The sequence below is a fragment of the Dipodomys merriami genome, unplaced genomic scaffold (assembly GCF_024711535.1).
Source record: "Dipodomys merriami isolate MVZ:Mamm:240054 unplaced genomic scaffold, mDipMer1.0.p SCAF_11, whole genome shotgun sequence".
In the NCBI taxonomy this organism is placed as follows: domain Eukaryota; kingdom Metazoa; phylum Chordata; class Mammalia; order Rodentia; family Heteromyidae; genus Dipodomys; species Dipodomys merriami.
In genome coordinates, this window is record NW_027202382.1 from 14,287,168 (window position 1) to 14,309,746 (window position 22,579).

Sequence of the window (22,579 nt, forward strand, 5' to 3'; positions counted from 1 at the left end):
GGCTGAGATCTAAGAATCATAGTCAGCCCTGGCAGGAAAGTCCCTGATATTCTTATCCCCATCTCCAATTAACCACCAAAAACAAGAAGTGAAGCTTTTGCTCAAGTGGTAGGGCACTAGCCTTGTAAAAAAAAAAAAAAAAAAGCTCAGGAACAGTGTTCAAGATGCAGGTTTTGAGTTCAAGCCCCAGGACTAGCTCAAAAAACAACAACAACAAAAGGCCTAGAAGTATTTTGTTTTATTGCGTCAAGTAGCGGTGACAGGAGCCCTGGATTCAATCCCCAATATGAATGGAAAGAGAGTGCCTGCAAAGAAAGAGACACACAAAGAGAGGAGTGCTGTGGAGACTTTCCTGAAGAGTCAGCTGGTATGGTTAGCACCGGAGCTATCCACAAAAAGTAGTCCCTCAAACAAAGACAACTGAAACACTAGAGAAGCAGATCTCCTACCCTTTCCCTCACTTCCTCTTGTATGAATGACCAGTCAGTGGAGGGAGTAAAACTCATTTCTGAGCCCTGTTCTCTGCCTTCTACCTAGTAGTGTCTTCTGATTCTACCCTGAGGATTGTAGGGCAGAGATCACGTACATGACCAATGACCTAATTTTTGCAGCTTGGCTGCAGAATATCTAGCTCTGCCTAGCCTGACTTGGGAAAGGATCTTTCCTCTTATAGGCCAGTTCCTAGCTCATGAAGTTTCTGTCTTGAATAGCACTGAAGTCTATCCTCATGTTAGCTCATTAGTCTGATTGAAGAATTTGGAGAAGAGGTGTGTAAAATACTTCAGCTGCGGGCTGGGAAGGTGGCTCAGTGGTAGAGCGCTTGCCTTGCATGCCTGAGGCCCTGGGTTCGATTCTTCAGCACCACATAAACAGAAAGAAATAAAGCTGGAAGTGGCACTGGGGCTCAAGTGGTAGAGCACTAGCTTTGAGCTGAAGAGCTGAGGGACAGCGCCCAGGCCCAGAGTTCAGGCCCCAGGACCAGACCAAAAAAAAAAACAAGGAATCCAAGGCTTCACATTTTCTTTCTTTCATTTTTTTTGGGTCCAGTCTGGGCACTGTTCCTCAGCTCTTCAGCTCAAGTCACGCTACTGCTTGAGCCATAGCACCACTTCCGACTTTTTTTTCTGCTTATGTGGTGCTGAGGAATCGAACCCAGGGCCTCATGCATGCAAGACAAACGCTCTACTACTGAGTCACCTTCCCAGCCCCAGGCTTCACATTTTTAAAGCCCAAGAGTCTGGCACATAGTAGATGGTCAGTACATATTGATTTAACGAATAACCAGATGAAGGATTTGAGTGCAGCAAATTAGTCTGGTAAACGCCCTGGAGCTGAAGGACTGTGAGGCAAGCAGCTTTCACAGAGAGAGGTTCCTCCAGGGCCTGGGATTCCTGGTGTGGCTATTGTGCCTGCTGTCAGTCATCTCGCGGTGATGTCCCGCCTTCCTGAGCCCCGCCTCCAGGTGGCTGACGGCGCCACCAGCCTGTCACGTGCTGGCGGCTGGCCAATCACGGGGGCGGGGCGGAGCAGAGCAGACAGCGAGGGCAGCGTGAGTTGGGGCCTCTCCGACCTTCCTGGCAGTCCCTGGGGCGGCCTCATGCTGCACAGCGGAATCGACCCGGAGCAGCGCCGGCAGGCGTCTGAGGAGGACGCCCCGGCTTCAGTCTTCCGGGCCAGCGGTAACTGCGGGGCGGTCGGGACGCCTTGGGACGCTGTGATGAGCGTGCACTGCACACTTCCTAAGGCTTAGGGAGTTCTGACCCCATGTCCAGGCCGGCTCGCCCGCCCCAGGCTGGGGCTCCGCTGGCCGAGAGAGGGGGCTGCAGGCCCTTTGGCGCTGGGAAGGTCAGGCTCTGGGCCTTTTGCTCCCGAGAAGGACCGTGACCAGAGGGCGTCTCAGAGCTTGGGCCCGGCCTGCTGGTGGGTGAGAACAGCTAGGGGGAGCCAGAGAGCTTTGCTAACTGACTGTCCCCACCCTCCCCAGAGCATCAGCATATTCGCTACAACCCGCTGCAGGATGAGTGGGTGCTGGTGTCAGCTCATCGCATGAAGCGGCCTTGGCAAGGACAGGTGGAGCCCCAGCATGTGGAAACAGTGCCCCGCCATGACCCTCTCAACCCTCTGTGTCCTGGGGCCGTGAGGGCGAATGGCGAGGTAAGCCTGCAGAGCCATATGCACCATGTGGACCATCGAGGGGGTAGCCCCGCCCTTACACCTGCCGGTCACTCACAGGAGAGACCATATCCCACCAAGCTTTTGGTACCTTAGGTTATTGCCTACCCTCTAGCAGCCTGTGCAACCCTAACCACCCCCCCCCCCCAGATGGTGGTATGGGAGAGAGGATTTTCTAGCCTATTCTTGTCAGTAGGTAAATCCCCACTATGATGGCACCTTCCTGTTTGATAATGACTTCCCAGCTCTGCAGCCTGATGCTCCTGATCCAGGTAACTTGATTCTAACCCTTGATGGGGAGGCCGCACCTCTTGGGGAAACTGCTGCTGCAGGCAGTGATGATATTCCTTTACCTCAGGTCCCAGTGATCACCCCCTTTTCCGAGCAGAGGCTGCCAGGGGAGTTTGGTAACTATGAATTTATCTTCTTAAATTTCAACCCAGGGTTGAAGACGAAGCCCTGGGATTGGGTCCTGCCCCTAGTGTCCAATCCCTATCCCTCTGTTGTCCCTCACCACCTAGTAAAGTCATGTGCTTCCACCCCTGGTCGGATGTGACACTGCCACTCATGTCGCTCCCTGAAATCCGTGCTGTCATCGATGCGTGGGCCTCAGTCACAGAGGAGCTGGGTGCTCAGTACCCTTGGGTGCAGGTCTGTGAGGCCTCCCCTTTTCCTGGAAGAGAAGGGATGGGGAGATGGAAATTTGGTTCAGGGGAAGTAGTATTCTTGTTTCTATGGGGATGTTGTTGGGAGGGAGTTGACTTGATGCCTTTGGATGATTAAAGCTCTCTACCCCTACCCAACAGATCTTTGAAAACAAAGGGGCTATGATGGGCTGTTCTAACCCCCACCCCCACTGCCAGGTAAGTTTGTTAGAAACTGGAATGACTTTAGTGGAGTTTAAGCCAGCACTATGAACAGGGATAGAATAAAAGAAATATACTAGTGATATAGGGGCTTGGAAATAAAATACCTGCCTTTCTTTTTGCTCCTGTCCATGCCAGGTGTGGGCTAGCAGTTTCCTGCCAGATATTGCTCAGCGTGAGGAGCGGTCTCAGCAAGCCTATCAGAGTCAGCATGGAGAGCCTCTGTTAGTGGAGTATGGCCATCAGGAGCTCCTTAGGAAGGTGGGCCTTCTTATCCCCAAAGAGAGAAGTATATGAATGAGAAAGGTAGAAGGGAACTAGCACGAGGCATGCTAGAAAGCACTAGTAATAATCTAAGGAAAGATGATAATGGCTTAGACTTGAGTGAAGGTGGTAGAAGTGGTAAGAATCTATCAAATGCTTTATTTCTGTTTATTTGCTGACCTGCTTGTTTGCTTATCCCCTCTCCTCACACCAGTGTTAAAGATCTCATTTCCATTCTCTGTGCCCAGGAACGTCTGGTTCTAACAAGTGAGCACTGGTTAGTGCTGGTCCCCTTCTGGGCAGTGTGGCCCTTCCAGACTCTACTACTGCCCCGGCGGCATGTGCGGAGGCTGCCTGAGCTGACCCCTGCTGAGCGGGATGGTCAGTCTCCTAGCCGGGACACAGGGATTGGACTCTGGTTGGAGTGGCTCTAGTAGGACAAACCACTGGTTTCCAACCTGAGAGTCAGCTTCTGGTTCCAGATTTAGCCTCCATCATGAAGAAGCTTTTGACCAAGTATGACAACCTATTTGAGATGTCCTTTCCCTACTCCATGGGCTGGCATGGTAAGACTTTTTGAGTATCTATATTTAGCCCCAACACCATTTCTGAGTTCTACTTCCCTGCCTATTTGGTAGGGATGGGTCAAGAGCAAGGATGCTAGGGTTGAGGATGGAGCAGCAAATTTGGTAAAACTCACTTGTATGCTGAGAATGCTGGGAGATGTAGATTTTGACTATCTAGTCTGGTTTTGGGGTAGGAAATAAACTGAAGACTTGAGAAAAGGGCCTTCTCTACCATCTTCTTCTCAGGGGCTCCTACAGGATCAGAAGTTGGGGCCAAGTGGGACCACTGGCAACTGCATGCTCATTACTACCCTCCACTTCTGCGTTCTGCGACTGTCCGGAAATTCATGGTTGGCTATGAAATGCTTGCCCAGGCCCAGAGGGACCTCACCCCTGAGCAGGTCAGACCTCGGAGCATCCTGGATCCTCAGGCTCCCTTTTCACCCATACTTCTTTAAGGGATCCCAACAATCATGACCCCGAGGATCCTCATAAAAACATGGGCATTCCTAGGAACTTAGTAGCTGTTCTACCCCTATCCTCTGGTAACTCCACCTATCCTGACCACCATAAACCCTTTCCATACACCCTTATCACAGTGTGTCACCTGGGTGTCCAAAGTCCATACTATCATTCTGGGTGGCCTTTACCCTCCCTGATTGTCTCTTGTCTCCTTTCTAGGCTGCAGAGAGATTAAGGGCACTTCCTGAAGTACATTACCAGTTGAAGGCGAATAAGGAAACAGCAGCTGTCATCTGACCACACTGACCACAGGGCCTTGAAGCTTTCTGGCTGAGAGAACTGGAGTTTGGGCAGATGCAGTATCAATAAAACTGCTTCTTGAGCTCTAACCACCTATTGTGATATCAGAGGAGTATGATCTCTATCACCTTCAGAGATCTGAGATTAAAGGCTAAATGTTCTTCGAGCCGGTTTTCTTTGCTGACAGATATTTAACACCTTGATGTGCAAATTCTAGCCCAAATCTCTGACTCTCCAGGTTTGCTTCTGGCCTAATGATTCTCTTATTCATGTTATACACATTGTTACAGTTTAGGAAAGTGTTAAAGTATTGTGTTCTTAGCTGAGGCCAAGGCTTTGGGGAGCCCAGGGTCCTTTTCACTGTTGGACCTGGTGTCAGCTCCCTGAACCCCAGCCTCAGGATTTGGTAGGGAGAGGGTGAGTAGGATCCTGATCCCAGTGGTCACTGGCCAGACCCTGGGCTGCTAGCCAGAACCCTGACTTTGTGAGTGGCCACAGTTTGGCTGTGCTCCATCCCACAGGGGCTGAAAAGGGTGGGTAAGGCGTATTTATGTGGCTTTATGTCCTTGGCTTCCTCAAACACTCACATGCAGTATGTGTACCCTCAGTACACCTGTTTGTTCCCCAACCATCCCTATACCTCCCCCTCCACTGCCCCAGACATTGCACATGGCAATAGACATCTCTGACAGGGAAGGGGCAGCAAGAGGTAGGAGCCCCAAAACTTAGAAGCAAGGTGCCATTCTCAGAATGTCTTTGATTCTGCCCCCTCCCATCTGAACATGTTTCCCTAGTGAGAGGGGGGAGGGGAAAACGGGTCATGTGACCCAGGAAAACAGATGTTACCTCCTGTCTTCCAAATTTTAAGGTGAAGACAAGGCATATGAGTAATGCAAAGATGGCCAGAACACTTTTAGTCTTTTTTTTTCCTTAGGGAAACTGAGTCTCTGGGTGGGGGAATTACATTGACATTGGACAGTGACTGGACAGGCCTCAGAACCTTGGCTGCCTGCCTGCCTTATAGTCCAGGGTGTTTTTGTTTTGTTTTGTTTTTTCCTGAGAGACCTTGGAGGGGAAGTATCTAGGACTTGGTACCGTTAACTAGTCAAGAAGGAGATCAGAGACATAGTAGGCATTTCCCTTGCAAGTCCTGAAAAGGAGGTGGCTGATTTTTTTAAAAGGCAAACTTAAACATGCACTTACACTGCATAAATATATGCTTGCACCTCCATGTTCACTGCAACTTGTCAGATTTTAAACAACACTGATCTGTAGGTCCAACCTTCAGAGACAGGGATTTAACTGGCAAAAGGCCTGGCATTTCTAAAACCACAACACCCAGCAAAGTTTAAGAACGACTGTTCTACACTGGCTTGCTTTATCTTATCTGGAGTCTAGGGCACCTTCAGTATTTCCAGTCACCTGCCCAGGGGCTTCTAAGCCTTAAACCTGGCACTTTGTTTATGGATAGCTGGGAGAGGAAGGGGCCTGAACGCTTTTAGTCTTGTTGTCCCCAGATGAGGACAGACTTTCAGTCCAAGTCCCAGGAATACAGCTTTGGACTCTGTCCTGGCATCTACCCCCTGCACCCTCCTCCATCCCAGACGGGACAGGAAGTGTCCAGAGGAGGTGGGGGTGGATGTGATTGGCAGTTGGAGTCTCCAATGGGCCGGGAGCCCCCGCTATTTCACCTCTCTCCTTCTATTGGTGCCTGGGTGGAGCCGCCCCCAACTAAAGGAGCCCCGGGCAGGAACGAGTAGAGACCGGGGCAGAGGGCGAGGGTGGAGGGCGCTGGCGTTGGCGGGCTGCAGAAGGTGAGGCCTGGTGGGGTGGGCGGGTGTTGACTACGAAGTCTTGCCAGGAGGAGGCGGGTCAGAGTGGTGTATGATCTTACGGGCCCCGAGTGACCGACTGTTAAGTGTGTCTGTGCGACTGTGAGGCTGAAGATGTCAGAGTGTGAGACTCAATTGCTGTAATTGTCAGCTAATGTGCCAGTGCTCCTGTGCTTGTAGCTGAGTCTGCATGTGGTAGTGAGAGGGTGGGATTGTGTGGGCCGTTTTTGGTGAGTTGTGAAGGTGTGTTTGTGTGTGTGAGAGGGACTGTGACCACATGGGGAATGTGTTCTGGGAAGGTCTCTGTGGGGTTTAAGATTGTGTCTGCCAGTGTGAGAGTGGGTGGTTAAGTTTGTGTGTGGCTAGTGTGTGACTTCAGCAAGTAATAGAGCAAGAATGAGACTTGTGACTCTGTGTGTGCCCTGCATCCCAACAGACTGCTTGGGAGTACAGCCTTGTTCCTATACTGGGGGACCCACTTTCATAGCAGAGTGGAACTAACCTTTCTACTTTGCCTGCAGCATATACAGGCCCATCTGTACATCCCTAACACATGTGGCTTGCCTTCCTTCTTCCTCTTCTCCCCTCTTTATTTTATGTTAACCTCTATGGTTCCTTGTATTTCTTCCCCTTCTTAGAGATATGTTGCTCACAGTTGTTGTTTTCTCTCCCAAGTGTTTCTGTGCATCTGTTTTTCTAGTTCTGTGCTCAAGCTGTTTCTCGATGTCCCTGTGCTTGACTCTTTTACCTGGGGGCCTGTAACAGTGACGTGCTGATCTGCCATTGCTAAGAGGAGTTGCTTTTAGGGAATGCTGCAGCTCCACCCCAGAGGGAGAGAGAGAAGGGGGAGAGGGAGGGGGAGGAAGAGCGAGAGAAAGAGAGAAGAATAGGGAGAAGAAGACTGGGGGGGGGAGAGGAAAGAGGAGAGCAGAAAGGAAAGAAACAGAAAAACTGTAAGTATGTGGAGAAGTATGTAAGCATGTCTGAGTCCTAGTGATGATGCCTGAATGTATCAGTGTGACTCTGACTATCTGAGAGTGTGGGTCTGAGGTTAAGTGTGAGTCCTGTGTATCTGGCACCAAGGAACCAGAGGCATTTCCTGGTGCTGGGGCCCAAAGGGTGGAGGGGGAGATGAGAAATAGCTGGAACTTCCAGGGAAGGGGGTAACTGAACTCTGGCCTTTCCATATATCCCCCAGTCTGGGACCTTCCTTCCCCTGGAAGCCCAGACAGCTGTGCCCTAATGAAATATTTGCTAGGGAGCAAAAAGAATGGTAACAGGAGTTTGTGTCTGGTTTTCATTTGATTGTATCCATATGTGTTCAAAGGAGTGTCTTTGTTAACTGTATGTAGTGAATCCATATGTGAATGTGGCTATATATGACTGTGAAAACAGAATTTCCTAGTGATGGGGGATTTAAGCATAAGCAACTCTCCTCTTCCTCTTGCTGGCCCTGGCTGTGTCTGTGGCTTCATTTTCAGTCCAGGGGGAACCTCTTCCCTTCCCAGGGCTTGGGGTGGGAGGAGAGGAAGAGGGAGGAAGGAGAGGGGAGAAGATGGGAAGTAGGGGGAGTAAGCAGGAGGTTAGGGGAGGGGGCCTGGTTGGGGCAGCTGGGCTCCAGGGCTGGGGGGGGGGTGGGGCGGGAGAGAATGGGAAGGAGGGATTAGTTCTGGGGTTACAGAACTGAGTGGAATAGGAGTGCTGGTGCAATGGCTGGTAGGAGGAAGTCCTGGAGGCCATTGAACACTTAGTCACTGGGATCATAGAGGTAGGGCTGGGCTAAGTAGGGTCAGTGTGGCTGGGGGCAGGGCAGGGGGCAAGAGGAAGCCACCAAGACAAATTCAGACTGACACAAACACAAGAGGCCCATGCTCCATTTAACTCCGGAGGGGTATGTGTTCTTCCTCTTTTGGCACTCTGGACAAGAACATTCTCCCCATTTGCTTTTTTACTACTGCTTACCGCCCCCCTCCAACCTCCACTCAGATCCTCTCTCCTAGCCCTCTTCTGTGGAAACATGCACACACTGTTAGAGTCTCCTCAGACATTTTTGAGTTCCCCTGACCCCAACCCTACCCTTGTCTCGTTCGACCCCCTGCTCCCTCTTGGGTCTTCAGGACGGAGTGATCAGGACCTATTCTGTTAGTGTTGTGGTCTCTATTCTAGGCCCCTCTATTCTTGCAGGCTCCAAGTCCTCCTCCCCTTTCCGCCACCCTGTCTCCATCTCCATCTGCTGGCTGCTTGCCCGTCCCCAGCCTCTGGCAGCAGCCAGGGCATCTGGATCCGCTTAACTCTGCAACCCCAGCCTGCACCCTAGCTTCATCCAGCCTCATAAGCTAGACCAACAAGATTTCAAGCCAGGCCCAGCTGAGTAGCCCAAGTAGCCAGAGCAAGGGGCCAGAACCAGGCCAGAGACTTGAAAGCCAGAGCAGGACTAGACCTCATGGTAAGATTACAGGGCAGTTTTGGACACGTTACACAGCCCCCATGCTGCAAGGTGATAAGGTTTGCTTCGGGTTAGTCAGAGGCAGTGATTAGCCATGGACAGGTGGGATGAATGCCAGAATTCCCACGAAATGGAGTGGAGGGTTAATGGGAGTGGTTAAGCCAGTGCCAGCCCTTGGTGCCAGGGGTGGGTGCCAAGAGTGGTGTATGGGGGGGGGTGCTGGCACAGTCTGTTGCCTCCGGCTTTTGTTCTGGGCCCTAAGCCCAGGACTGAGATGGGTGTGTGTGTGTGTGTGTGTGTGTGTGTGTGTGTGTGTGTGTGTGTGTGTGTGTGTGTGTGTGTGTGTGTGTGTGTGTGTGTGTGTGTGTGTGTGTGTGTGTGTGTGTGTGTGTGTGTGTACGCGCGCGCGCATGCACCCATGAGCACGCACATGCATGGGGATATGATGGAAAAGAAGCTTCTGATCACACCCAGTGTTTTCTAATAGCTTTAGTTCACTTAGTACCTCAGTTGTCTTTGGAGAGCAAGAACCAGGCTTTAGCCTCCTATCTCAGGGATGGGGGAATCCCTGATTCTGTCTCTCTTCCCACAGATGAGCCACAGCTACTCAGGGCTGAGCAGGGTCCTGGTGGTCGTGGCTGCAGCCCTGGTGTCTTCCTCTTCTCTCTGCCCCCAGGCCTGGGGTCCCTCAGGTAAAAAGAATGATGTTCTGTGACCCCTCCAACTCTGATGTAGGATTTGCCACTCAGTGACCCCCTTCCCATGTCTTAACTGTGACCACTCCTAATCTCTGTTCATGGGGGTCCCTTTTCTACTTTGTCCTCTAACAGTATGTCTTTTTTTGTTGTTTGTTTTTGTTAGTCGTGGAGCTTGAATAACTCAGGGCCTGAGTGTTGTCCCTAAACTCTTTCATTCAAGGCTAGGACTCTATCACTTTGGGCCACAGCTCCAGGTCCCTTTCTGGTTTTCTGTGGTTAATTAGAGATGAGTCTCATGGATTTTTCCTGCCTGGGCTGGCTTTAAACTGTGGTCCTCAGATCTGAACCTCCTGGGTAGCTAGGATTACAGGTGTGAGCCACCAGTGCCCAGCTTCGATAGTGTATCTTGACACTTTAATCCTAGTTGATTGACAGTCTTATGCCTTATCTTGTCACTCTCATAAAGTGGGGCAGAGGGGAAGGGGAAAAAGAATATTACCTCAGAATTGCCCTTTTCAGGGGTCCAGTATGGGCAGCTTGGCAAGTCGGTGATGCTGTGTTGCCCTGGAGTGAATGCTGGGTAAGTAATCCACCTGCCAGTTGATATGACACTCTTGATCTGCCCTGACTTATGTTCCCTCTCATACCCATCTCTTTTTCCTAATTATGCTCGTTTAATAGAAAATTCAACTAGAGCTGGGAGTGGATTGTTGCTTGGCATACATGGAACTATCTGACCCCAAGTACCTTCCCTCTCCCCACACATAAAAAAAAAAACCCAATAAAACAATAGATATGTATGTATTGGGCACTAATTGCCTTGTGTATTTTGGGCTCTAGGAGGCAGGAATACACAAGCCAGGAAATTATTGCCCTCGCAGAGCTTACATTCTAATGGGGGAAGACAGACCATAAGTGAATCTTGCCAATTAGTAATATTTGCAGGACAGAAAAACACACATGGAAGAAGGTGATTGAATGATTACTTCCTAGGTCTGTATGAGGAAGTGACATTGCAAGTGATTTCTGAAGATCAGAAAAGAAAAGCCAGCCACAGATTAGGGTAGAAGTATTCCTGATAGTGGGAACAGCAAATACAAATGCTTCTCCCCAGAGGGAGGTGATATAAAGAAACTTTCTAGGATCAAAACAATCTTGTCTTGTGATAGCACTCATCAAAGCCAATAGAACCTAGTGATGTGTGTACTTTAGCATTTTGTTGTGTGTGAATTATGCTTCAATAGAAACATATTTTAAAGTCATAAAAATTGCTTCTCCTGAGATGGGTAAAAACTCAATACTTCTGAGGAACAGAGCAATGTAGCCAAAGTATAGTTGATGAAGGGGAAAGAGGAAGGAGCTGATGAAGGAAAAGAAAGCAAAGGTAGATCATGAGGGATTTTCTAAGCAGTGAAGGGAATTTAGACTTGTTTACGAGTTTAACAATAGGGGCCTGTGGAGAACAGTGGCATGGTCTGACTTAATCTTTAAATCTTCTCTCTGCTATTACCTCATCTCACCTCTAGGACCCCAGTTTCCTGGTTTCGAGATGGGGAGTCTGGGATGCTACAGGGACCAGACGCTGGGTTAGGGAATGAGCTGGTCCTGGTTGGGGCAGACAGCAGTGCTGAGGGCACTTACATCTGTCGGACGCTGGATGGTGCCCTTGAGGGCATGGTGAACCTGAAGCTGGGCTGTGAGTTGGGGAGGATGGTGGTGGTGAGTCATGTGATCCCTAAGGGAATTTAGAGCCCAAGGAAACCCTCTGGCATAGGGAGGAGGGGAGGACTGCATCATCTCTAGCTGCATCCTCTGCCTCTAGACCCACCAGCCCGTCCTGTGGTCTCCTGCCAAGCAGCCGCCTATGAGAACTTCTCCTGTACTTGGAGATCCAGCCAGGTCAGCGGTTTACCCACCCGCTACTTCACTTCTTACAGGTGTGTGTGTGTGTGTGTGTGTGTGTATGTGTGTGTGTGTGTGTGTGTGTGTGTGTGTGTGTGTGTGTCTAAGCAATTGAGTGTGCTGGCATAATATGGGGATGGGAGGCAGGGAGAGAGGCTCTAAGGAAAGCCTCAAAGAGGGCAGAAGGCCCTCTTTTCTTTCCTGACCTCAGATGGCCCCTCCCAACCAGGAAGAAGAATGCACCAGAAGCTGCTAATAGTCAGAGGTAGGATATGAAGGAGTGTCTGGGGGCTCCCACAGTGTCCCACAATGGGTATTTCCAAGCCTAAGACCATATTCTCCCTCCTAGTGAGGGTTCATCCACAGGGCCCTGGCCATGTCCACAGGAACCCCCAGGGGCTACCCGCTGTGTGGTTCATGGGGCCGAATTCTGGAGCAAGTATCGGATTAATGTGACTGAGGTGAATCCGCTGGGTGCCAGTACACGCCTGCTGGATGTGAGCTTGCAAAACATCTGTGAGTACCCACCCTAGACTTCTACCCAGACCCCTATCAGAAACCCCAGAGGGACTCCACTTCACACACACAGATGCAATCAAAGAGATGGTCTCTGTTACCCTCTGCACACACTCTAGCCTGCTGCTACAGGTCCTTCCTTCTCTCAGCTTCCCTGGAGGCTGCCTAGCCTCAGGACTGACTCCTGCTTCTAGGCACTGTGCAGAAGATAGTCAGATCTCATGGCCTCCCTAGCCAAGGGAAGCCCCCGATGAGTCCTCCTTCTTGATCTATGTGTGTGTGTGCATGCATGTGTGTGGTGGGGAGGTGGGCAGTAAAACTGGTTGAAATTTGGACCAAATCATCTTTTTCCGATAGAAAATTTCCTTTTTTACTTATGCAACAAAATTCTCCCTCCACCCCCAAGACTGGTAGCTTATTTTAAAATAAAGATATGATGATAGACAGGTCCTAAGGCTAACTAATGACCAAGTTTCAGATTTTCCCATTCCTCCTGGAAGTACTTGGATAAGATGCTTTTTTTTTGGGGGGGGAGGGGTCCAGTCATGGGGCTTGTACTCTGGGCCTGGGTGCTGTCCCTCAGCTCTTCAGCTCAAGGCTAGCGCTCTACCACTTGAGCCACAGAGCCACTTCTGGCTTTTTTCTTTTTGCTTATGTGGTGCTGAGGAATCGAACCCAGGGCCTCAGGCATGCAAGGCAAGCGCTCTACCACTGAGCCACCTTCCCAGCCCGGCTAAGATGCTTTTAAGCACACATCTTAGGAAGCGGTAAAGGGATGAGTACCTGTTTCCTCCTTTGACTTTGTGTCTGGCTGCCCTTAGTGCGTCCTGACCCACCCCAGGGGCTCCAGGTAGAGTCAGTACCTGGCTACCCCCGACGCCTTCGTGCCAGTTGGACATACCCTGCCTCCTGGCCTCGCCAGCCTCACTTCCTGCTTAAGTTCCGGCTGCAGTATCGTCCAGCACAGCATCCAGTCTGGTCCATGGTAAGGCCTAGAGTGTTTCTTAAGCTTGGGCTGTGGGTTTTGTCTCTGATTTCATGATCCTAAATGTTTGTAGTTTCTGGGCATTCATTATCAGCTCTGATACCCCCTGGGCCAGGCATGCAGCTGGATAGTAGTGAACTCCCACTGCTATCTCAGTCCCCAAGAGTGGCTACCATCTGGTCTGGGGAATCAACCTCAGTTACCACTGATTTTTACTTTGGTACTCTGTGTCTTGTATATACCTTTCTCTGATTTGGGGAAGAGAAGGGGAATAAAACGGTGAGACAAAGGACAGAGGGTGAACCAATGCAACAGCGATATTCACAAGACACTATGTTGGAAATGAACTTTACAACTGTTGGTGGGAAGCCAGAGGGGAGGGAAAGTGGGAGAAAAATGAAGGACAATATTCAACAATGTTGAATGTTCAATGAGGAACAATGTTCAACAAGAAATGTAACTCATTACCTTACTTATGTAACCCCTCTGTACATCACCTTTACAATAAGTACAATACAATACAATACAATACAATAAAAAATCATATTTAATGAAACTGAGTTATAGAGAGACCAAAAGTTCACCTAGACAGATTGAAGCCACAGACTGCCCCTCTAAGTGGTCACTATCCAATACAGTATTCCAAACCTTAGGTATAGACTACCCCATCAGCCACCACAGTAGTTAGAGGCCTACACCCTCCACTGGCTGCCAGGGATGGCACTGGGAGGACAGGGTAACATTTGAAAACCATTTGTCTAGGCTCCCTGCTGACAGCCTAGGGCCTACGATAATGCCCTAAGGAATTATCTTAACACCCAGGTGGAGCCCACTGGCTTGGAGGAGGTGATCACAGATGCTGTGGCTGGGCTGTCTCACACTGTGCGCGTCAGTGCCCGGGACTTTCTGGATGCTGGTACCTGGAGCGCCTGGAGTCCAGAGGTCTGGGGAACTCCAAGCACTGGTGAGAAAGAAAGCCAAAGAAAAGGGAAGAACCCCCATCTCCAAAGCATCTATTGGCTAATTAACGTCCCTGAAGGTGCAAGGTGGTACATCCTCCCCTTGTCCCTCAGTCACAGCCAGGCAGAAGTAATGGCTGCCCTAGACAACCATCACCCTGTCTTAAGCTTTCTCTACCAACCCTTTCATCCTTGCAGTTATAGGCTATACTTCTAAAAGCCACACCCTAGAAGCTGGTCAGCCTCTGCCTTGTAGGCCTCTATGCCCAGCCCTGGCCATGCTGATGTGGATACTTCTCATGTTTCACACACCCTCAGGTCCTCTGACAAAGATACCTGTTGAGGACCAGCTACCCATGCAACCACGAGAGACAGAAGATCAGGTGGACAGCCCTGCTCCTCCAAGGCCTTCCATGCAGCCAGACCCACAACCATTTGGTGAGCTTAGGCAGAGAAGTAAAGGCCACAGAGAATGAAGAGAAGAGCCTGAGAGAAGGGGGCACTGAGCTTCAGTATGCTTGTTCTGATAACACTATGTGATACCCCTCTTCAGATCACAGAGATCCATTGGAGCAAGTGGCTGTGTTAGCATCTTTAGGAATTTTCTCTTTCTTGGGACTGGCTGCTGGGGCCTTAGCACTGGGACTCTGGTAAGTTACTGAGGTCCTTCAGCCTCAGACCCCTATAGAAGTTTTTTTTTTTGGTCGGTCGTGGGGCTTGAACTCTGGGCTTGGGCACAGCTCTTCAGCTCAAGGCGAGCACTCTACTGCTTGAGCCACAGCGCCACTTCCAGTTTTTGAGTGGTTTATTGGAGATAAGAGTCTCATGGACTTTCCTGCTCAGGCTGGCTTTGAACCTAGATCTTCAGATCTCAGCCTCCTGAGTAGCTATGATTATAGGCGTGAGCCACCAACGCCTGGCCCTACAGAAGTTTTTGTTTTTGTTTTTGTTTTTTTGGTCCCGTCGTGGGGCCTGAACTCTGGGCCTGGGCGCTGTCCCTCAGCTCTTCAGCTTAAGGTTAGCCCTCTACCACTTGAGCCACAGCACCACTTTGGCTTTTTTCTTTTTGCTTATGTGGTGCTGAGGAATCGAACCCAGGGCTTCATGCATGCAAGGCAAGCGCTCTACCACTGAGCCACCTTCCCAGCCCCCCTACAGAAGTTTTGATGCCTCAGATCACACCTGAACCTGTCTGATTCACCCCACTTTGTGATTCACACTGGTTCCTGGCTTTTTTTTTTTTTCTGATTAAACCCATTTGGAAGTGACATTGCTGGGGAGAACAGCTGCCCTTTTATACCCTAGGCTGAGGCTGAGACGAGGTGGGAAGAATGGACCCCAGAAGCCTGGATTCTTGACCCCGATGATTCCAGTGGACAAGCTTCCAGGCGAGTATGGACTTGGTAAGGTATTTCCTATTCTGACAGTGTCTGGTTTAAGAGCTGCACGTCCTACTAACTTTAAGGGTATTGAGAAATCAGAGTTTGGTCTCATTTTTTTTTGGTATCTATGCTGATGGCTAGGCCTTTCATTCTTGTGTACTTAGGCAGAGAAATGGGTTTCTTCACTCTCTCTCCTTTGGATACCAGGGATTCTAAAAGGGCTTTCTACATTTTCAGGAAGTCAGATTCAAAACTGCTTATCTATCAGTTCCCTTGAGATATCTTAGATCAATGCCCACAGCATTCTGTGTGTGTGAGGGGGGGTGGGAAGAGGGAGGGGGAGGGGGAGGGAAGAGAGAGAGAAGGAGAGGGAGAGGGTCATGGGGCCTGAACTCTGGACCTGGGCGCCGTCCCTCAGCTCTTCAGCTCAAGGCTAGTGCTCTACCACTTGAGCCACAGCGCCACTTCCGGCTTTTTTCTTTTTGCTTATGTGGTGCTGAGGAATCGAACCCAGGGCCTCATGCATGCAAGGCAAGGGCTCTACCACTGAGCCACCTTCCCAGCCCTCCTCCCTCATTCTTAATGTATGTGTGTCCAGAGTTATATCTGTCCCTTCTTTAGGGTGTTGGGGCTCACTCAGAGTTGGGCTCATCTATTCCATCTCAGTGTTGGCTCAGAATGGGTTTCCCCACCCCCTTGCTTTCATTCTTAGGATGTTTGGGCCAAGACCCAGACTTACTTTGTCTCTTAATTTTCTTCCTGCTCTTCTAGGTGCTTCAAATCTATAGAGGACCCAGGAGAACTTCATCTAATTCTACCTGTAACTCGTCTTGCTGACGTGTCTAGATGGACAGGAGAATCAACCAGGGCAGGAGAACTCTATAGATGGGATTCTCAGCTGGAAGAGCCCCTTTCTTTGCAATCTTGTATTCTATACCTGCCAGCTGAAAGGTGTCTGGATCTCTGATGTCATCTCAGAGCTAGAGGTCCACCTGAGGAATGTATGTAGATGTTTATGTCTGTGTCCATATGTGCCCAAGTGTGTGAGGTAGAGAACATATGTTCTCTGCATGTTGTATGTATGTAGGTACCTGGAGAATATGTATAGGTCTCTGATTCTTGACCTTGGCTCTTGGGGGTGGGGGAACTGTAAAGATTCAAATTTTTAAAAAAGGGAGTTTTTAAAGGTCACACTTGGATTATTGTCCAATACTTCTTTATTATTTTGGCATTTGGGGGCTCCAATCCATTTTCCTTTTCAGTGTCAGATTCAAGTTGGGTAGGATTTCTTGGAGCCTTTTCCCTTGGCGCACAAACCACCGAGCTAGGCTGCGGTTTTGGGGATGGATGCAAACACTGCGTCGAGCCAGGTGAAGTCTAGGAATGGAAAGGTCCAAAGCTATGCCCACAGAATGGGCATGAGGTTGTCCCAGGATTGGGGCATGGGGCATATGAAAACCTCAGAAGGCTCATGGGGCTGGCATTGGGATAAACATCAGGGGTTGGGACTGAGGCCAGAGTCAGGGCTATCAAGAGCGGGGACAGAGCTCACACAACAGCCTGGAGGTGACAGTCCCCATCAGCCTCCTGCAGTTCCACATGGATGACCTTCCTCAGTAGCTTGTTTGAGAGTGGCTGTCTGTAGAGCTGAGTACAGCATGTAGTGCTGGGTGACAGTGGCAGCGCTAGGAACAAGAGAGCCATATGTTCAGAAGGGTCTATAACCAGAACTGCGCTATCACACAGCTGGAGGTTGGACTTCCTGGACCCCTTACCCTCTTAACTCAGCCCACTCACACAGCCTTCTATACCCCCATCCTCAAGACTTACCTGTTCCAGGGTCTGGGCTCAGGAACAATAGCAGCAAGAGGCCACTGGTGGTTAAGAATCCCTTCATGCTGCTCAGCCTAGACACTGCTCTTTCCTTCTCTCCCCCTACCTTTTATCTGGGCACATTTGACCTGGGGCACCAGGTGAGTCAGACACAGGTGCAGATGTATTGCTTATCTTATGATGTTACTGAGCTCTAATTCTTGAACTGCTGCCACAGATTCTTTCCACTTCTAGGACAACCATTTTTTCCTGGGCTTTTAAGCCCAGATAAGAGAAACAGTGCCAAGCAGTAGTACATATATGGGGGCTGATGGTACAATAATTAATGCCAGGTAAGGATCCATAGTAGCATCTAATAATAGACGTTCATAGTTAACATTCCCATAGCCACACATTCACAGTCACACCTCAGTCACTCAATTTCAAGGTCACACCCATGATTGGACAATCAGACAAAATCATAAAGCCCCAGTTATATACCATGTCTGTTTTTGTTTTATAATCAGCCACTAACACACAACTTTTTTTGCCAGTCTTGGGGACTGAACTCTGGGCCTGGATACTTCCTGAGCTTCTTTTTGCTCAAGGCTAGTGTTCTACCACTTGAGCCATAGTGCTACTTCTGGCTTTTTCTGTGTATGTGGTACTGAGGAATCGAGGGCTTTATCCATGCAAGGCAAACACTCTACCACTAAGCCACATTCCCAGCCCTAACATACAACATTCTAATGGAGTTGTGGGTGGAGTGGAAACATAAGTCAGTACTAACTTGCCTTTATCACAACCCACCTCTTGCTGTGGCCTGCCTGTCCTACTAGGAGACACTGATGGGAATGAGTCCCTAAAGCGACCTTTCTGGCTGAGGTGAGGGCTACTTTCTCCAGGAAGGTAAGGAGGAAAGGTAAGGTGGAAGAGAAGATAAAAATGGTGCCAGACTGCTGATGTCAAAACAGATGAAAGGCCTAAGAAATCTTACCTTCTTGTGTTTGCCAAGTTCTATTTCAGGAATGCCAGTTTGTGGATTTGGGGTTTCTAGCCTGTCTCTCTCTCTTATTGGTGCGGGCATTTGAACTCAAGATCTAGCACTTGCCAAGCAGGTACCCTATAACTTAAGCCATGCCAAAAGCCTGATATCTAAGGAAAAAAAAATTCTACTCAAATTCCAGTCTCTTTCCTTACTGGAACTGGAGGAACATCTCCCCTCCCTCTGCATTCAGCAGTATTTTTTCCATTTATCCCATCTTTCTGCTCTAGCCCTGAACATATCCTTCCTATTTTCTCCTAATCCTGTATGTAGACCTCCCTGTCCTTTTTGCCCTGTTCCTCAAGGCAAAACTTCTTGCCCTGATCAGTCCTTTCTGAGAAGCTGGAAACTGCCTAGGTAAGGCATGCTGTTAGGTTAGTGGTCTATGTTCCTGATTTGGAGAATTTTAATCAAGTCCCTCCCAGTAATTGAAATATATAAACTGAGTATATACCCAAGTATAAACTCAATTATCTCCAGAGTGACTGCCCTCATGCTTGATGTGAAATAGCAAATGATCAAGAGCAAATCCTGCCTGACTAGCCTCCATACTCTTTCCCCTAGTAATGTCACTTAGTATATCTGTTTACATTAAAAACCCTAATAAAAGTCTTTTACATTCACAAAAAATAAATAAACTCAATTATCCAGCTCTCATCTGGATATTGCAGGGCTATCTTTTCCAGTTTTCTTTTCTGGGGACAGTCACCATTTAGATAGCCCTTTTCTGTTACGGCGTTCCTCCAACTTTCCAGATTAGGGAGGAGTCCTCCTCTAGCTGAAAACCTGAACCTTTCCTCTAATCCAGAGTGAAACTTGAAGTCCCCCCTCCCTGGAGTTTGTCTTAGGTCTTCTGACAGAATCCTGGTAAACTGTGGGACCAGGATTGAACACAGCATTCTACCTTTGAAGGGGTCTTTGATGTTATACATGGTATGGGAGTGGCTTAAAGATTTGAGCACTTTCTTTGTGTGATTCCATTTATTTAAAATTCAAAAACAGTTGCCTAGTATGTGCAAGGCCATCGGTTTGATCTCCTCAGGTGCTTTCTTGAAAGCCATCACAATCCAAAGGCCACTCATGTTGAATTTTTGGTACCCAGAGGTCTTAAGAGTTCCTTCTCCCACTGCCAGTTTGGACTTCTGCTTGAGTGTTTTCAAAGAAATCCCAAGGAATTTTCCCATGTTCCATTCATGTCATAGGTCTCTGTCAGCTGGTAGATCACCATTGACTTTGTGAGCTTTCCAGGACTTGGCAGTTGAGAACAACAGTTTTGGAAGGCAGAAAACAAACTGTCCTGGTGTGTGCTGATTTCTCCAAAAATAAGACCAAGTCTTCTTTTCCAGTCACAATTTGCTGTAGCAGGTGCAGCTTAAGGTGAAACCCAGTTTTGGCCTTAGCCAGGAATGAGTTATTTCTGTAATTTAATTCTCCAGTACCCTTTCTGGTGCTGGATCTGGTTTATAACTGAAAGCAGGCCCATAAAGCAGTTCTAGTCTCTCACCACTTTAGGAGTTAGGGTCTCAGACTGGTTGGGTGGTAAGAAAAAAAGGGATGGCAGGGAGTAATGATGCTTGGACTTCCATAGGGAAGTAGCAAGAACTGCTAGGTAGGCTGATGCCACTATCTCAAAACCTGGAATCAGGTGGGGATATTAACTGTAGGAAACATCTTCACCCTTCATCATTCTCCTGACGCAGGCTACTGGCTGGGCTCAGCTTTTAGGAATTTCCTCCTCTCACTCACTACGCTCAACAACCCTGGCTTAAAATGTTTTAGATCCACTCTCAGGAAGAGAAGATTCTTCAAACATTGGGCGAAGTTCTGGCCAGGAGGAAGATGGTAACAGCTGGGATTGTGGGAACAAACATACCAGTATGGGGATAAAGTGGAGAGGTAGATCAGGCCAAGATTACTTAGTTCTTACCATATAGGCTACTACCAGTGATGGATATTTTTTTAGGGGATGTGGCGGAGAAGCAGTCACTGACAGTAACAAGAAGCCTGACACTGATGAGGAGCCCTTAAGTCTTAATTGGGGCCTTGGCTAAAAGGGAGAGAAGCCAGGTTGGGAAGGAAACAGCGGATACGGAGAGAGGGGGTTCCCAGCTCGAATGGAGGCCGCGGCGGCGGAGTCAGGAAGGCAGTTTGGTAGGTAGGCTTCGCTTTAAATCTTTAATGCACCGGCTGGCTGGGCAGCGGTGGTGGGGGTGCGGCAGAGGAGGCCGCGGCCTGAGCGCTGGGGAGCAGGGCCCAGACCGCTCGACAGACAGCTCATCAGGCCCCGAAGAGGTTCCAGCTTCTGTTGTCGGGGGTGCGCCGAGCTGTGGGGCGACCGGGAAACTGCGTGAGCCGGTGCGGGGAGTCCTTGGGTCCCCCGCCCACCCCTCGGATCTAAGTCTCGTCCAAGGCAGGCCCGCGGGATCGTAGTAGCCCCCTCACCTCCGCTCTCGGCGCCACATTCGCAGCCAGGGGAAAAAGTAGAAGCAGCCCCAGTAGATCCTGAGGAGAGAAGGCAGAGCCGGGCCGGGCGCCGGGAGGGGCGGGGATGACCCCGGGAGGGGCGGGGATGACCCCCGCAGACCCCGCCCCCGGACCTGGCTCGCCCACGAGAAAGGCCCCGCCCCCTCGAAGGCGGGCCTCTCTCACCCACGCCCTCCGGGACGCCGCCCCGCCCTCCCGGCCCGAGAGCGCGCACCCTCCTCCCCTCCCCCGCCCCCCGGAGCCGCCGGGCCCCTCCTCCGCGCCTCCGCCTCCACTCACTCCTCCTCCGCCTCCAGCGCCACCTCGTATCTCCTCAATCCCGACATGTCCGGGTTCCGAACGTCTCCTGGGGAGTAGCACGACTGGATTAAGTATATGGCCCCAGCCCCCAGTCTCGTTCTCCGTCACTCTCAGGACGGGGCTCAGTAGGTCTCCGGTAATCTGAGCCAGGGGCCCCTCCGGGAGCCAGTTGCCACATCGGGATAGAACGGGACGAAGGGTTTGGGAGGCACTAGATTTAAAGCGTTGGGGGAAAGGATATCTCGGGGGCCTGGGACGTGTTGGAGGTCAAGCCAGGAGCCTTGGCGGCCGTGGGGCTGGGAAATCTGGGGTTCCGGGGGAGGATCTCCAGGAGCTGGGATCACCTGGAGGGGGGCTGAGGGGTCGGCGCAGCCTAAACTCCCGCCCTCCCTGGCTCCACCCCGGAAACGGATTGTTGTCATTACGTCACAGGGATACCTTCGCACTCTAGGGGTGGGGCTTACCTATAACCCGGAAGGGGCGGAGCCAGACATTCTCCCCCGGGGAGGCGGAGTTAAAGCGTCAGACTCTGATGTGGAATCAGACCTTGTCACTGAGGGGAAGGAGGAGTCATGGGGTGCTACGGGAAGGGAGGAAGGGGTTAATAGTATATTGTTTTACGGGGATAAAATGAGGCTTTGGGGATACTCCCTTGCAGGCTGAGGCCTCAGCAACAGGCAGCAATATAAGTGCTTTGCAACACTCCAGTACTGTTTTCACACCCCCATACTCTTTCCAGGTATCTGCCCTGCCAATTGCCTTTCTTAACTTGCCCTGCTCCCTTTGCATGACTGGGTTGAGAAGGAATGGGCCCTTAAAGAGAACCCAGCCTAGAAAGGCTCGGCTATGGAAATTCTTCTTGTGTGGCCTTGGCCAAGTCACCTAATAGCTGAAAGACTGATATTCCTATAATTTTTATTTTTTTATTATTTTATTTATTATTATTATTATTTTTTGTTGGTCGTGGGGCCTGAACTCTGGGCCTGGGCGCTGTCCCTCAGCTCTTCAGCTCAAGGCGAGTGCTCTACCACTTGCGCTACAGCGCCACTTCCGGTTTTCTGGTGGTTTATTGGAGATAGGAGTCTCACGGTCTCTCCTGCCCTGGCTGGCTTTGAACCGTGATCCTCAGATCTCAGCCTCCTGAGTAGCTAGGATTATAGGCGTGAGCCACCAGCGCCCGGCTAATTTTTATTTTTTATAATCAACCAATAACTACTGAGTACAACATGCAAATTACTGTGCTAGTCTTGAGGATATAATAGTAAAGAAGACTTCACTTTCAGAGAGCCTATCCTATCTCCCATACATAGGAGAGAGAAGAAAGGACAGATTATTACAGTAAATGAAGGAGATTGGCAGGGGTAGGTAGAGGGTACTGCACCAGAGCCAAAAAGAAAAGGGACCATTAACCAAGTCCAGGGTGTTGGAAATAACTGTCCCAGCCAAGGCCCAAAATGCTCAGCTAAAATTGTTGTGGGGAGAAGGGTGGGAAGAGAGCCTGAACTGATAATATGAATGAGAGGGATCAGAAATAAGTGAAATGAGTCTGGGGGTGGCTCAGGTCTGTAATCCTAGCTACTCAGGAAGC

The 22,579-nt window shown here is 49.9% G+C and overlaps 4 protein-coding genes across 9 annotated transcripts; 2 read left to right on the top strand and 2 right to left on the bottom strand.

Annotated features, from left to right (window-relative positions):
• The first annotated feature begins 1,528 nt into the window (after positions 1 to 1,528).
• Positions 1,529 to 4,796, top strand: Galt (galactose-1-phosphate uridylyltransferase). 3 transcript variants are annotated; one of them, XM_070009074.1, is made up of 11 exons: positions 1,529 to 1,679; positions 1,985 to 2,154; positions 2,369 to 2,444; positions 2,531 to 2,579; positions 2,694 to 2,823; positions 2,979 to 3,035; positions 3,177 to 3,299; positions 3,551 to 3,683; positions 3,785 to 3,868; positions 4,115 to 4,269; positions 4,550 to 4,796. In XM_070009074.1, exons 1-11 carry the CDS (start codon positions 1,598 to 1,600, stop codon positions 4,625 to 4,627), a joined length of 1,137 nt encoding a protein of 378 aa, XP_069865175.1. In that variant the 5' UTR covers positions 1,529 to 1,597; the 3' UTR covers positions 4,628 to 4,796. The 3 variants fall into 3 exon arrangements, with proteins under 3 accessions (XP_069865175.1, XP_069865180.1, XP_069865186.1); XM_070009079.1 differs by having other exon boundaries at positions 1,601 to 1,679; positions 2,017 to 2,154; XM_070009085.1 differs by lacking the exon at positions 1,529 to 1,679 and having other exon boundaries at positions 2,071 to 2,154; positions 2,366 to 2,444.
• Positions 4,797 to 6,356: 1,560 nt separating this feature from the next.
• Positions 6,357 to 16,541, top strand: Il11ra (interleukin 11 receptor subunit alpha). Of its 4 annotated transcripts, none has more exons than XM_070009117.1 (13): positions 6,357 to 6,444; positions 9,501 to 9,600; positions 10,126 to 10,186; positions 11,133 to 11,325; positions 11,429 to 11,505; positions 11,738 to 11,773; positions 11,858 to 12,024; positions 12,846 to 13,009; positions 13,832 to 13,973; positions 14,287 to 14,406; positions 14,522 to 14,618; positions 15,274 to 15,371; positions 16,122 to 16,541. In XM_070009117.1, exons 2-13 carry the CDS (start codon positions 9,501 to 9,503, stop codon positions 16,136 to 16,138), a joined length of 1,272 nt encoding a protein of 423 aa, XP_069865218.1. In that variant the 5' UTR covers positions 6,357 to 6,444; the 3' UTR covers positions 16,139 to 16,541. The 4 variants fall into 4 exon arrangements, with proteins under 4 accessions (XP_069865218.1, XP_069865200.1, XP_069865211.1 ...); XM_070009099.1 differs by having other exon boundaries at positions 11,133 to 11,302; positions 11,429 to 11,543; XM_070009110.1 differs by having other exon boundaries at positions 11,133 to 11,302; positions 11,429 to 11,543; positions 15,274 to 15,356.
• Positions 16,542 to 16,570: 29 nt separating this feature from the next.
• Ccl27 (C-C motif chemokine ligand 27) lies at positions 16,571 to 17,263 on the bottom strand. The gene is made up of 3 exons (XM_070009129.1): positions 17,181 to 17,263; positions 16,903 to 17,035; positions 16,571 to 16,727 (listed from the first exon to the last, which is right to left on the bottom strand). The coding sequence occupies exons 1-3, from the start codon at positions 17,245 to 17,247 to the stop codon at positions 16,571 to 16,573; spliced, it is 357 nt and encodes a 118-aa protein (XP_069865230.1). The 5' UTR covers positions 17,248 to 17,263.
• Positions 17,264 to 20,370: 3,107 nt separating this feature from the next.
• On the bottom strand, positions 20,371 to 21,417 carry LOC138818183 (uncharacterized). Its single transcript, XM_070009142.1, has 4 exons — positions 21,336 to 21,417; positions 20,971 to 21,037; positions 20,650 to 20,709; positions 20,371 to 20,531 (listed from the first exon to the last, which is right to left on the bottom strand). Exons 2-4 carry the CDS (start codon positions 21,015 to 21,017, stop codon positions 20,375 to 20,377), a joined length of 264 nt encoding a protein of 87 aa, XP_069865243.1. The 5' UTR covers positions 21,018 to 21,037; positions 21,336 to 21,417; the 3' UTR covers positions 20,371 to 20,374.
• Positions 21,418 to 22,579: the final 1,162 nt, after the last annotated feature.